Consider the following 13,558-nt stretch of genomic DNA (forward strand, 5'->3'; position numbering starts at 1 on the left):
ATAATATACACATAAGATAAATAGTGAGATTGGTTACAGTCTTAAAATCATAAAATAGGAGCAGTTTAAAGGAGGCAATCAGCAGTTGCTCTATAGTGCATCCATTTTGGACTTAGAAATGAATGATATGGACCCATTGATTCTTGAAGAATATAACTTATAGCTTAAGAATATAGCCTCATGATCTTAGATCAACTGTCGTACCCCATCAGCACCCATACGTTTGTTTTACTCCACTGTTTGTAAACGAAGTAAACGCAAACAAATACTGTATAACCTCAAAACGTGATGTCCTGGATGGTCACTCCTTAAATCCATAGATCTGTCTATGAATTTGACAGTGGTTACATTTCTACAGCCCCATCCCTCAGCTTCCTACAGAGACAGTAGAAGGGTGAACGATGTGTAATTGTTTCAACTGCTGATTGCCGCTTTAAGTACTCTAGTATTCCTATTTCAATATTCCATTGTAGTGTTCAATTCATATATTCGCTTGTTCTAGTATTGTAGTATTTACTGTTGTCATGGAAATTCTCACACTGGGACACAAAGTCAATCTTAAATGAATCATCCTTTATTTTTCAGCACGCTGGAGAGGTTCCATCCAACTCAATGCACCATAGTACACATGTCGATCAAGAAGCTTTCCCTGGGCAGTCCCAGCAGTTGTCTTATATACGGCTATACACAGACAAGTTATATTTGAGTAATTAATTCATCATTACCGTTTTGTTTCATTGATGTAACCGAGCAATAGTGGTTCATAACATGTGTGACAGACCAATACCTCACGAGGCTTCTTCTCTCTAAGCTGAGACCTTGAAACTGAGATATCTTTTTCGTTTCTCAAAACAAGGTCTGGGCGTACTGCCAAATTGCAGCTACTGATAGTGAAGATTTGATCAGTCAGCCACTTGCATGAACACAGAAATTGGTTTATAGAACAGCACATGAATAGAACACAGAAATGAGTTATAAGAAAAACACAAACATTAAAATTTCCATCACACTATTCAAGGGGCACATGGTAGAACGGCCCACCCAACCAATCAATGTGACCCTTGGTGCAGTGGTTGTTGCCCGCCCCCCTTCTGTTGGCACCATTGAGATGTACTGTATCATAGCTTCGCACGCTCTAGTCTACTCTATGAGTGGGTTCCATCGCCATTCTGAGTCACCTTCCTCTCACACTGCCCCGCTGTGTGTGTGTGTGTGTGTGTGTGTGTGTGTGTGTGTGTGTGTGTGTGTGTGTGTGTGTGTGTGTGTGTGTGTGTGTGTGTGTGTGTGTGTGTGTGTGTGTGTGTGTGTGTGTGTGTGTGTGTGTTTTGATTTGATTTAAACACATACTACCGCTTGCTAATCAGGAAACTCTTGGGTATGTTGTGGTGGAATCTCATTACAATTGCTTTATGGGAACCTGGTAAAATTATGTTTGTAGCTAGCCACTGAATGGGTCTGAATTCACTGTCAGTATGCAGTAAAGCTATTTTTGGAACTAACTAGTATGCAGTAAAGCTACTTTTGGAGCTAACTAGTGCTCTCAAATCGTATCTTGATGTCGATAGCAGATGAGAGTTGTATTCATAACATTATTAACTTAACTTGCTAACATACCTTTTGAGAAAACAAGTTATATTAATAGCTAGTCTAGATAGCTAGCATTAAAAAAAAACATTTGATGGTCAATGAGACTGGTAGAGGTAGTCAGCTAATCAGCTGAGCTAGCTAACAATGTAAAAAAAAGTATAATTTTGGATTTACGGACTCTGCATTTCAGGAACCATAGTAGTAACTACTTCTGGTGCACAGTAGTAAGTACTTCTGGTGTTCAATTATTAAGCCATTTAAACATTTATTTTTTGGCTTCATGCGGTTTAAAAGTTAGCTTGTCAGAGGTGCCGTACTCAACAGTAGTTGATATGCATTGGAGCGCTGCGATTGGTTGCCCAAAATTCGTGGGCAGGGCTTAGTGAAGGGTCAATTCTGACATCTTTATACACCTTTGCCTTTGACCCTTCGCTCAGCCCCACCCATCATTTTGAGAGATCAATCACAGCACTCCAATGGATAGCAACTGTTGTCGAGTCCGACACCTCGGACAAGCTCTGTTTCAAACACATGAAAGCCAGTGAGGGCATCTAACTTCCTGCAATTTTACACATTTTGCCATGGGGCAAATAGAAACATTTGCAGTTTTATAGCTTATCTCATGCTATTCTACACATTTTGCCATGAGGTTAAGAGAAAATGTTGCTGTTTTAAAGCTATTTTCCTGCAATTCTACACATTATGTCATGGGGCAGAGAGGTAAATGTAAATTTTTATAGCTAATCTCTTGCTATTCTACAGTACACATTTTGCAATGAGGCTGAGAGAAAATGTAGCATTTTTAAAGCAAATTAAAGCTAAAATATAGGTTTGTTGACTGTGATAAGGCATTGGATTATGAGCTGTCTTGTAAACTAAAGGAACAAATGCAATAGGCAGTGCCGTGGTGCATTTAGCCACAGAAGCACAATACAGTCATAGAAGCCTCAATATAGTCACATTCATGGATTATTGGGGTTGTGGCTTTCAGTTAGTTATTTTTGGCAACCCATCCCGTGAGAATGAATGTCATTCCAGTTCATCTGTTCTGTGATATTTCATCACATCTCACTAACCCAGTGCACTGCTTGCTATGAAATCTATCTGATGATATTTCCATGTTTAGGTAAAAATATAAATAATGCCCCGTTTGGAACACTGACAAGTAAAGAGCATAGAAAACATTTAATAGTTAAAAAAAGGTGTTTTTGCTCAATCTGATTGGGTGGGCCTGGCTCCTCAGTGAGCCTGTGCCTATGCCCTTGCAACATACCCATGAGTTTCATGATTAGCAAGGGAAGTCTGTGTTTAATTTCATTGTGTTAGATCATTGTGAGGGAATTTCGGCAGTGGTTGAATGGAGAATTGGGCTTCCCTAGAAAATGTCCAAGATTGCAACAGTAACCAAGGGGGGGGGGGGGGGGGGGGGGGGGGGGGGGGGGGGGGCTTAGAAAATGTTCACCTGGGACCACCCATACATTAGATGCATGCAGCATGCATAACTGTAACTCACTTGGGATAAAAGCATCTGCTAAATTACATATATTTGTGTATGTTACCTCAGGTACACTGTGTTCGGTGGTAGAACCAGACTGAATAAAGCATGATAGGGAGGTAGCTGACCAGCTGACCCACACACCACCACCTCAGCATGCTGTGGCTGCAGCTTACTCAGCAGACATACTGAAGTCCGGTCCTTGTCCCTGTCACAGACATACTTCAGTGCATGGGCTGCCTCCCAAATGGCACCTTATTCCCTTTATAGTGCACTATTTTTGACCAGAACCTTATGTGGTGCCATTTGGGGCACATGGACTTTGTTACAAACACAATAAAAAAAGAATGTTACAGCCCCTGCTAAAACTATAGACTCCCTCACATCCAGTACATCCAGTACTTCACTTGATGTGGCAGTAATTGTGAATAAACACCACGCAGCCGTCATACCGCTCAGGAAGGAGACACGTTCTGTCTCCTAGAGATGAACGCACTTTGGTGTGAAAAGTGCAAATCAATCCCAGGAGAACAACAAAGGACCCCGTGAAGATGCTGGAGGAAACAGGTACAAAATTATCTACAGTATATCCACAGTAAAACAAGTCCTATATCGACGTAACCTGAAAGGCCGCTCAGCAAGGAAGAAGCCACTGCTCCAAAACTGCCATAAAAAAGCCAGACTATGGTTTGCAACTGCACATGGGGACAAAGATCGTACTTTTTGGAGAAATGTCCTCTGGTCTGATGAAACAAAAATAGAACTGTTTGGCCATAATGACCATTGTTACGTTTGGAGGAAAAAGGGGGAGGCTTGCAAGCCAAAGAACACCATCCCAACCGTGAAGCACGGGGGTGGCAGCATCATGTTGTGGGGGTGCTTTGCTACAGCAGGGACGGGTGCATTTCCAAAAATAGATGGCATCATGAGGATGGAAAATTATGTGGATATATTGAAGCAACATCTCAAGACATCAGTCAGGAAGTTAAAGCTTGGTCACAAATGGGTCTTCTAAATGGACAATGACCCCAAGCATACTTCCAAGGTTGTGGCAAATTGGCTTAAGGACAACAAAGTCAAAGTATTAGAGTGGCCATCACAAACCCCTGACCTCAATCATATAGAACATTTGTGGGCAGAACTGAAAAAGCATGTGCAAGCAAGGAGGCCTTACAAACCTGACTCAGTTACACCAGCTCTGTCAGGAGGAATGGGTCAAAATTCACCCAACTTAATGTGGGAAGCTTGCAGAAGGCTATCTGAAACATTTGACCCAAGTTAAACTATTTAAAGGCAATGCTACCAAATACCAATTGAGTGTATGTAAGCTTCTGACCCACTGGGAATGTGATTCTGACATTATTCTGACATTTCACATTCTTAAAATATGTGGTAATCCTAACTGACCTAAAATAGGGAACTTTTACTAGGATTAAATGCCAGGAATTGTGAAAAACTGAGCTTAAATGTATTTGGCTAACGTGTATTTAAACTTCCGACTTCAACTGTATATGTAGCTAAAATAATTGAGGGATATCTGAATTATCTTAACCTGTCAAAAGTGAATCCCTGCTCTGCAGTTTGTCTTCTCAGATTGAGGACAATGTGCATTAAAGAGCAACTGCCCCTAAAAAACGACTTTTCAAACAGCCTATGTGGCCTCGGTATGAGTCAGAAACATTTACTCTACTGTCAAAATTGACTACAAATCAGAGAGCCAGGGTTACGCAACCCAGGGTTACGTAACCTTGAGTTCTCTTTCAAATAATCGTTTTGATGTATCACATGTGGTGATATGGCCAACTCCCATATCACAAGAAACATGCTCTCTGAAGCCAGGGAAGTCCCAACATCAGTAACCCTCAGAGGGAGTTCACACCAAGAAGCTGCAGAAAGCCCATCTGGAAAAAACATATAACAAAGTGAGGGAAACCCTAATAAATCTCAGTATAATGAGACTTGTCCCAAACACATTGCCCAAGAGGTCAACTCCTCTGTAGGAGACAGCCCTTCCCTTGCCATTATTAATCAATATAATGGTCCCAAGGATCAGGCAGGATACAGTCGAAAAGGCCCTCTTCTGAGGGTGGTTTCCCAATGAGCAAAGAGCATGACACCCTTGCTCTAGCTTTCTTATAATTCAAGTAGATGCGAACCGCACGTACTGGACAACGATTAGGCTACAGGCGAAAAGCCATAGGCTCCAAGGTATGGCAATGGATAAAAGTCATCCCTAGCCAAAGATGGGGTTAGGTACATTAACCTGAAAAACCACTGGGCAGACTGTGCGAACAGTGGCTGGTAGAACATAGTCCACGCATATGCTTATGGCAGTAGTAAAGCAAAAAAAGGAGGAATATGACATTACCAAGCTTTTCAGCGGCTAATAGATGCTGTGAAAAAGATTGTAAGCACAATAGTCACACCCCAGGACGAGCTAAAAGCTTAGAGACTGGGCGTAAGCGACATGCCCCACTTAGAGACTGCACCACAGTTATGGATAATCTGTATTACTGTCGGGACCTTGGCAGGCTGAGAACGTGGCAAAGGGACCTTAACGAGATTAACCTTCTCTCCGTCCAAAAGGACACAGGACGTGGACAACTGATTGTGGGGAGGAACAATCTGTATAGTCACACAACAAGTCACACAACATCTCCACGACAAAAATGCACCAACTGTAAAACCAGAGTGTGCATAAGCAGCTGGCACTCTTTTCCAAGAGTCTCGGGCCTGTCTTTCGTTTTTTTCTTCTGCCTGTGCCCCGAAAGCTAAAGCATCTGGGTGAGGATGGAGAATTGCTTTTTCTCTGTAGGATATACGCCCTGCATAACAATAGCTGCCAGGACTGGTCGTAGGCAGGGTTGTAACTGCTGACCGGGAAATCACTTGTCATCGAGGGCTCGAAGAGGAGCAAGGAAAGCATGTGGTCACCATGTTATGGGATAGGGTCTCCCCTATTGGATCGTGGCTTCTACCAGGCTACAGTAAGACAATCTGGAAAGATACGGGAAGCAGGCTTTCTCGGGAAAGAGCAACCAGCGCCATGATGCATGACGTCGGGCAATATATCTGAAGGACAGTTACATAACTGGTATATCTTGGCCCCGTTCCATGGAGGAGGGTTGTCATGAGCAAAGACGCTTACTCAGCCACACGTGCGACGGGGAGGTAGAGCAGGCAGCGGCCCAGTTGCGTGAACCAATCGCTGTAAAAACATGACGAGGAAAAGCCAAAGCTTTGTGGGCTCGGGAGTACCAGAAGATAGCTGTCTAGGGTTCTGACGCCTGTGAGGGTGCGGTCCCCCCGTCTTTTCCCTGAGACCCAGAAACTAAAGTAAGGAACAACAATACTGACTGATTTCTAGCTCAATGGAGAGTGTTCTCCATAACAGAGCTAAGTCGTCTTCGCCAAGTGGAGAAAAGAAAACGCCCCTCAGAATCCCGAAGAGAGAGGGTAGGGCAGAGAGCTGTAGGCCTTGCTGCACTTCACACATCCCATAGGAGGGGTAGGGGGCAGATCCTTGCTGTGGCTGCAGCGTAAGACTGCTTCCCTATAGGTTTGGCCTGGTTCAGTGCCTGAGTCTTGGCAGACTGCAGCATCGCCAGGGACCTCAGTCCCCCAAGGCCAGCTTGTTTCCCCCTCCCAGCTGTGAGGCTGGCGCGAGCTGCAGAAGCCAATGGGCTGCCACGGTGCCCAAGTCTGTGGGGCAAGCAGAAATTGAAGGCTTCAACTCCTTTTTGCACATGTCACACTTCTGCCACATTGAAGCGACAGTGGGCCTAAACAACTGGGGCATCCAGGAGGTCAATTCTCCCTTTGTCGGTTAAGCTGGATAACCTCAGCCAAAGTGCCCTTTCTCCCACCACCGCTAGGCTCATGGTACAACCACAGCCTTGGATGGCACTACAGGACGAATGGAGGCTCAGGTCTGTAATCAAACAGATCTCTTCCAAAGCATCTGGGTCTAGGGTCTCCTAGTTCAGTTGCTTCCTCACCTCCTCCAGTAACTCATAAAATAAGCCAACAATAAAGAGGTCACGTTGAGGGCCTTGCACGTTCTCTGAAAAACGGAGGCAGTAAAGTGCTCCGCTTTCCTAGGGAGTGAAGCGCTGGTGTTGTTAGTAAAACAACGAAAGGGGCTGAAGTGTCGAGCCAGTGACAGCTCCACCATGGGAGTGTTGCCTAACCCGGATTCTTTTATATTGTGCATGTCCAGCTCCGGGGTAAGCTTAGCAAGAATCCTGCGAGTGAGGGGTTTATTCCACAAGCTCTTATTTTCACTGAGGCAAGCTGGTACTGTGGGAAGCAGTTCCTGTATCGGGCTGTATGGGACTGGAGTCGCTTCCCATCGTTCAGGTCACTTAAAGACCTGATCCCCTACAGAAGACGGCCACTCGATGTTGAGTCAGGCAGCAATCCACTTGCAGACATGAAGGAGCCCAAACTCCACTGGAGGAGGGGCAGCTCCACTGCTCTCGGGCCATCAGGTGTGTGGGCCTGAGAGGGCGGGAGAATGGGGTCGTCAGCGCAGGAGTTATGGACTATCTCGAGGAACTCCATGAGATTAATTCCATTGTCATCCTCTTCATCCCTTAACTCGCCTTCCACTGACACTAGTCAAGTCTATCCATGACGTTGCCCTAACTGGGCTCGTTTACTGAGAGCTGAGCCTCAACTGTCGCGGAGGCAAGAAGGGCTATCGAGATAGATGCACGTTTCAGCTTCCTCTTCTGACCTGGAGCTGTATCCACAAAATGCCTCAGAGTAGAAAATTGGTCATAAGTGCTGTGAATAGAGACATTTTACCTCTACTCTTATGGGTAAAAATGAAAGCTATGCATGACGCCTCTTTAGTCATAAAGAGTCCCAGCTAGTCCCACCTAGCGTATTCTAGCTAGCAGCTGCTTCCCCTTACGAAAAAAGATTGCAGTCAGAGTGCAGTTTAACTGTAGTACAATGCAGTATAAATGCAGTTAAAGTGAAGTCTAACTACAGTTATTCTGCAATTACTGCATCCAAAATACGTCCAAAATAATACATCCAAAATACCAGTCGATTCAGTTACTGCACTTTTACTGCAGTTTCCAAATGGCAATCTTGTTTTTGTAAGGGTCATGGTGAAGGTGTGCCGTGGCTAGCTCAGTGCTGGCTGAAGGAAACCGAGTGACCGAGTTAGCCTTCAGAAAGAGGGCTCCCGTAGTAACACAACGGGTGAACGAGACTAGGGAGCTAGCAATGCTACTATGTTGCAGGTAAGGTAGCCTTGCAGCATTGGCTAACAGAGTCTCAATAGCTAGCAGTGACACTGGCTACCAACAGAGACTGAAATTTCTACTCAAAAGCAAAAACTGTCCGGTTTAGTACTCAACTTCTCGACAGGGTCTGAAGAATTACGCTCAGCGGCGATATCCTTCAACCCACATGAAAAAATACTACAGTTTACTGTAGAATGCTACAGTATTACTATGTAATTCTGTGGTAAACTGTAGTATACTGTAGAATTCAATACTACACACTTTAGTATCCCTCGATCATGTGTAGTACTTAGAATGTTATATTATACTTGATCATACTTTTGTAAATACTACAGTATTATCCGCAAAAAAACACTAGTAAATACTACAGCAATGTCAGCAAAAACACTACAGTCTGTGGTAACTGGTTTGGGCTGGACCCTGTGGTTGAGGCAGATCAGGGACAGGGTGCGGCCATGCTGCATCAGCAGTGGAAACTGGCCCCCCTACAGGGCTGTCCCTAAGGCATCCACATGGACAGGTGTGCCACAGTGAGATGGACAGGTGTGGCGCTGTGGTGTGCCACTGTGGGACATCAATATTGATGTTCCAACACCACGCAGAGATCTGAGATAAGTCTTTAACAACACACCGACTCATCTGATCCCACGGTGAGCCCTACCCTGCTGCGTCATGGGGCAGAGTGGTAGGAGACCCTGATGGGATTAAGCACTGGGGAAGGCCAGTCAGTGACACACACACACACCATACACACACAGCAACATGTAATTGGGGCACTTTTTGAATTTGACCTTCAAAGTATCCTGGATGTAACCTTTGGTGTAATAAGGTCACTGTCAGGGGATCAGCACTGTGTCAACTGATGAGTCGGATGATCATCACTGTGAATATTGTAAATAGAGATGATCAAGCTGTGTCTTTGTCATCAGATTCCTATTGATGTTTAATGGTGGCAATAATGCAGCCTGTTCATGTTTCATAAGTTCAGCTCCCTATTCCCTATACAGCGCATTACTCTTTACCATGGTCAAAAGTAGTGCGCTGTGTGGGTAATAACGTGCTATTGGGACACAGCCTGATAGAAGGAATCAGACTGCTACCTGAAACTACTACAGCAGGGGAGTAGTACTAATTTATTGCTTAGCAATGCTGACTGAGAGGACAACTTGTGTATCCTACACACACACCATACACCAGAGACAGACTACTGTACATTGATTTATGATACGACCAACACAGTGAGCAGGGATGGCTGTTACTAAATTCTCTCACATGCACCACCAAGCAGACTGGAGGGTAAACCTGTTTTATGACCCTATGACACACACGCCATCCCTATGGTCAGCACATAATTGCAGTTCCTTGAAGCACACACCAAATAACATTAGTACTGGCTGCAAACCTAACAATGGACAAAGCAATGTCCCCTCGGTCTCTCTCTCTTCACACTATCTTTTTGTCCCACCCCCTCACTGTCATGTGCTGCCTAGCAACTGCCACCATAAATAATATGTCTGTGTGTGTCTGCGGTGTGTGTGTGTGGATGAATCTCTCCTTCAGTATACTCTTTTGTATTGTCAGCGTGCCAACTAAGATCTTCTCCCTTGAATAGGATTTTATCTCTAGTGCCTGTATGTATTTGGATTCATTAGGAACCAAAACTGTATTCTCTCTCCCCACCACAGACAGACAGACAGACTACACAAGGCCTAGCTCAGAAGCCCTATCATGGCATCCAACAACACAGCAAGCATCGCCCAGGCCAGGAAACTGGTAGAGCAGCTGAAGATGGAGGCCAACATCGACAGGATAAAGGTGAGAAATTAGGCCTACATCACTGGCTAAGAGGATAACGGACGTAACAGATATAGGAGAAACCTGTAGCATCCCTGCCCAAAAAGATATAGCAACCTTACCGAAATAGGAGGCATCACTTGCCCTTTACATTACAGCATGGAAGACATTGTAACATTGTGATAATATAGTAACAACAGGTTTTTTATTAGCACTTTAGTCTGTGAGTTCATGTAAAAGTACCAACCAATCTGTTGTGTGGAATCTAACTCAAACTGTGGGTGTGTGTGTGTGTGTGTGTGTGTGTGTGTGTGTGTGTGTGTGTGTGTGTGTGTGTGTGTGTGTGTGTGTGTGTGTGTGTGTGTGTGTGTGTGTGTGTGTGTGTGTGTGTGTGTGTGTGTGTGTGTGTGTGTGTGTCCTGCTCTCTTTCATTACAGGTGTCCAAAGCAGCAGCAGACTTAATGTCATACTGTGAAGCCCATGCCAAAGAAGACCCGCTCCTATCGCCGGTGCCCGCATCCGAAAACCCTTTTAGGGAGAAGAAGTTCTTCTGTGCCATCCTGTAAACAGGATGTGGTTTATTTGGTCTGCTCATCTTGGGACATGAACGAGGACGTTCAATATGTAGACATCTTCTAACAGGAGGGCTTGGTGAAGTACTAGTGCCCCTTTCTCTACAATGGCACCTAAAGAGTGCAATTAAAAACCACAGAGTAACACGTTACCATTTACAGAGGTTAAGGGGTGTGCAGCATGTTTGATGGATTCATCTGTGTAGTCAGATTACAACAGAAGATAAGTGTGGTTATCCACCCAAAAACATGATGGACAACCAATCAACCAAGTCTTCAGGTTGTGTTGGGTTTTTAAAAATGAAGGAAAAAACAACAAAATATTGTGTGGTTCTTTTGGAACTTGAAATCCAAGTGTTATGTTCAATGGTTTGTGGTGGGCTGGGTAGGGTAGGTGTGCTGGCTAACTGAGCTGCTTACCATGAGATATTACCACCTGTGTATCTGAATGTTTTTATTTTTGTTGTTTATTTCATGTTGATTTTGATTCTGAGGTTCATTGGTTTGGCTATATCGCTTAGAAATCTTTATATTATTGTACAGTACCAGTCAAAGGTTTGGACACACCTACTCATTCAAGGGTTTTTATTTATTTTTAATATTTTCTACATTGTAGAATAATAGTGAAGACATGAAAACTATGAAATAACACAAATGGAATCATGTAGTAACCAAAAAAAGGGTTAAACAAATCAAAATATATTTTATATTTGAGATTCTTCAAAGCAGCCACACTTTGCCTTGATGACAGCTTTGCACACGCTTGGCATTCTCTCAACCAGCTTCACCTGGAATGCTTTTCAAACAGTCTTGAAGGAGTTCCCAAATATGCTGAGCTGCTTTTCGTTCCCCAAAGCAAGTCTCTTCTTCTTATTGGTGTTCTTTAGTAGTGATTTCTTTGCAGCAATTCGACCATGAAGGCCTGATTCACGTAGTCTCCTCTGAACACTTGATGTTGAGATGTGTCTGTTACTTAAACTCTGTGAAGCATGTATTAGGGCTCCAATTTCTGAGGCTGGTAACTCTAATGAACTTATCCTCTGTAGCAGAGGTAACTCTGGGTCTTCCTTTCCTGTGGCGGTCCTCATGAGAGCCAGTTTCATCATAGCGCTTGATGGTTTTTGTGACTACACTTAAAGAAACTTTCAAAGTTCTTAAAATGTCCCGGATTGACTGACCTTCATGTCTTAAAGTAATGATGGACTGTCATTTCTTTTTGCATATTTGAGCTGTTCTTGCCATAATATGGACTTGGTCATTCACCAAATAGGGCTACCCCCCTACCTTGTTATAACACAACTGATTGGCTCAAACTCTTTAAGAAGGAAAGACATTCCACAAATTAACTTTTAACAAGGCACACCTGCCAATTTAAATGCATTCCAGGTGACTACCTCATGATGTTGGTTGAGAGAATGCCAAGAGTGTGCAAAGCTGTCATCAAGGCAAAGTGTGGCTACTTTGAAGAATCTCAAATATAAAATACATTTTGATTGGTTTAACCCTTTTATGTTACCACGTGATTCCATATGTGTTATTTCATAGTTTAGATGTCTTCACTATTATTTTACAATGTAGACAATATTAAAAATAAAGAAAAACTGGAATGAGTATGTGTGTCCAAACTTTTGACTGGTACTGTATGTGATTACTGAAACGGCTGTTTAAACTTCTCTTTTTTTACATCCGAGTTGATGAAAGCTTTTTAATGGAAAGTTTGAACATTCAATTCAGTGATATTCTTTACAGACATGTTTCTTTAAACCTCTGAGAATAGTTTTTTCTTCAGTATCTAAACATATATCTGGCAATGTGATACGGTATTTGTTTCCTTCAGATACAAGCTCTCTTTTTACTATTTGTATAAAAATGCTAGCAAGTAAACGTGTGTTGTGCTGTGCGTTCTGAATGTTTGTGTTGATACCATTAATAATTGCATGAAATTATCAAACAACAATTTTTTCTTTTGTTTTAATGTAGAGATTGTATGAACAAGGCAGACTCCGTCTGGTAGTGCCAACTGTATTAAAATGATAATAATGATTCAACATGGACTCCATAAAGACATCTCTGTCATGGGAAAAACTAAAGTGACGTAACTGAGCTGCAAGCCGATGATGAATTTCACAATTGGTTAACATTAGATTAAGGTTTACCCCTAATGTTAGGCTTAGGGGTAAAGTTAGGGTTGGATTACATTTTTGAGTTTAAAATAGGGTCAGTTTTAGGTTTTGACTAGTTGGGCTGTTAATGGGATGCTGGTCAGAAATGTCCCTTAAGTTTAGTATTTTGGGGGGTTTGGGTCAGGGTTAGTGTTTTGGGTGGTGGATATGTACAGCACTTTGAACATGAAGCTACTAGTTGAAGTATTAGACAGCGACGACCATTTCCATTCACATGCCCCAAGATCGTGAGGGCTATTCATAAAACCATATCAAATGTATCAATCACCCTTTCGAGTTGAAAGGAGGAATCCAGTAGATATCCAGTAGATAATCCCAGACTGTGCAGAATCTATAATAGGTGATTGATAATTGCTGAACCATAGTTTTGGTTGAATAACTGTTCCCTTCATCACAAAACAAAAGGTAGGCCAACACATATTATGGGGTACATTCAGATTTAGAATCTTGCCAATTGTCCATATGCCTAAATAAATGAATGAAGTTGCACATAAGAAGTGATTCTTTTTTTTTTTTGATTCACTGCAGTATTGCAGAAACAAAATACTCAAACTGAGAAAGGTAGAAAAGGAGAATGATGATCGTTGTGGAGTGGAGATTTGCTGTCCGTGAATTCTAACACAATCGTTCACATTCGTCTGGTTCAACCAGTGTAACGAATCAAATCCA

The 13,558-nt window shown here is 43.0% G+C and overlaps 1 protein-coding gene across 2 annotated transcripts in view; it reads left to right on the top strand.

The window, feature by feature from the left end:
- The window catches only part of gbg2 (Guanine nucleotide-binding protein GI/GS/GO gamma-2 subunit), a 28,216-nt gene extending 15,464 nt beyond the window's left edge, over positions 1-12,752 (top strand). Inside the window, 3 exon segments of one of the 2 annotated variants that reach the window (NM_001165104.1) lie at positions 10,026-10,155; positions 10,572-11,061; positions 12,332-12,752. In NM_001165104.1, the coding sequence (NP_001158576.1) occupies positions 10,069-10,155; positions 10,572-10,700 (216 nt within the window). In that variant the 5' untranslated portion in view covers positions 10,026-10,068 and the 3' untranslated portion in view covers positions 10,701-11,061; positions 12,332-12,752. 2 annotated transcript variants of the gene reach the window in all.
- The last annotated feature ends 806 nt before the right edge of the window (positions 12,753-13,558 follow it).

This window comes from Oncorhynchus mykiss, chromosome 19 (genome assembly GCF_013265735.2).
Source record: "Oncorhynchus mykiss isolate Arlee chromosome 19, USDA_OmykA_1.1, whole genome shotgun sequence".
Classification (NCBI taxonomy): domain Eukaryota; kingdom Metazoa; phylum Chordata; class Actinopteri; order Salmoniformes; family Salmonidae; genus Oncorhynchus; species Oncorhynchus mykiss.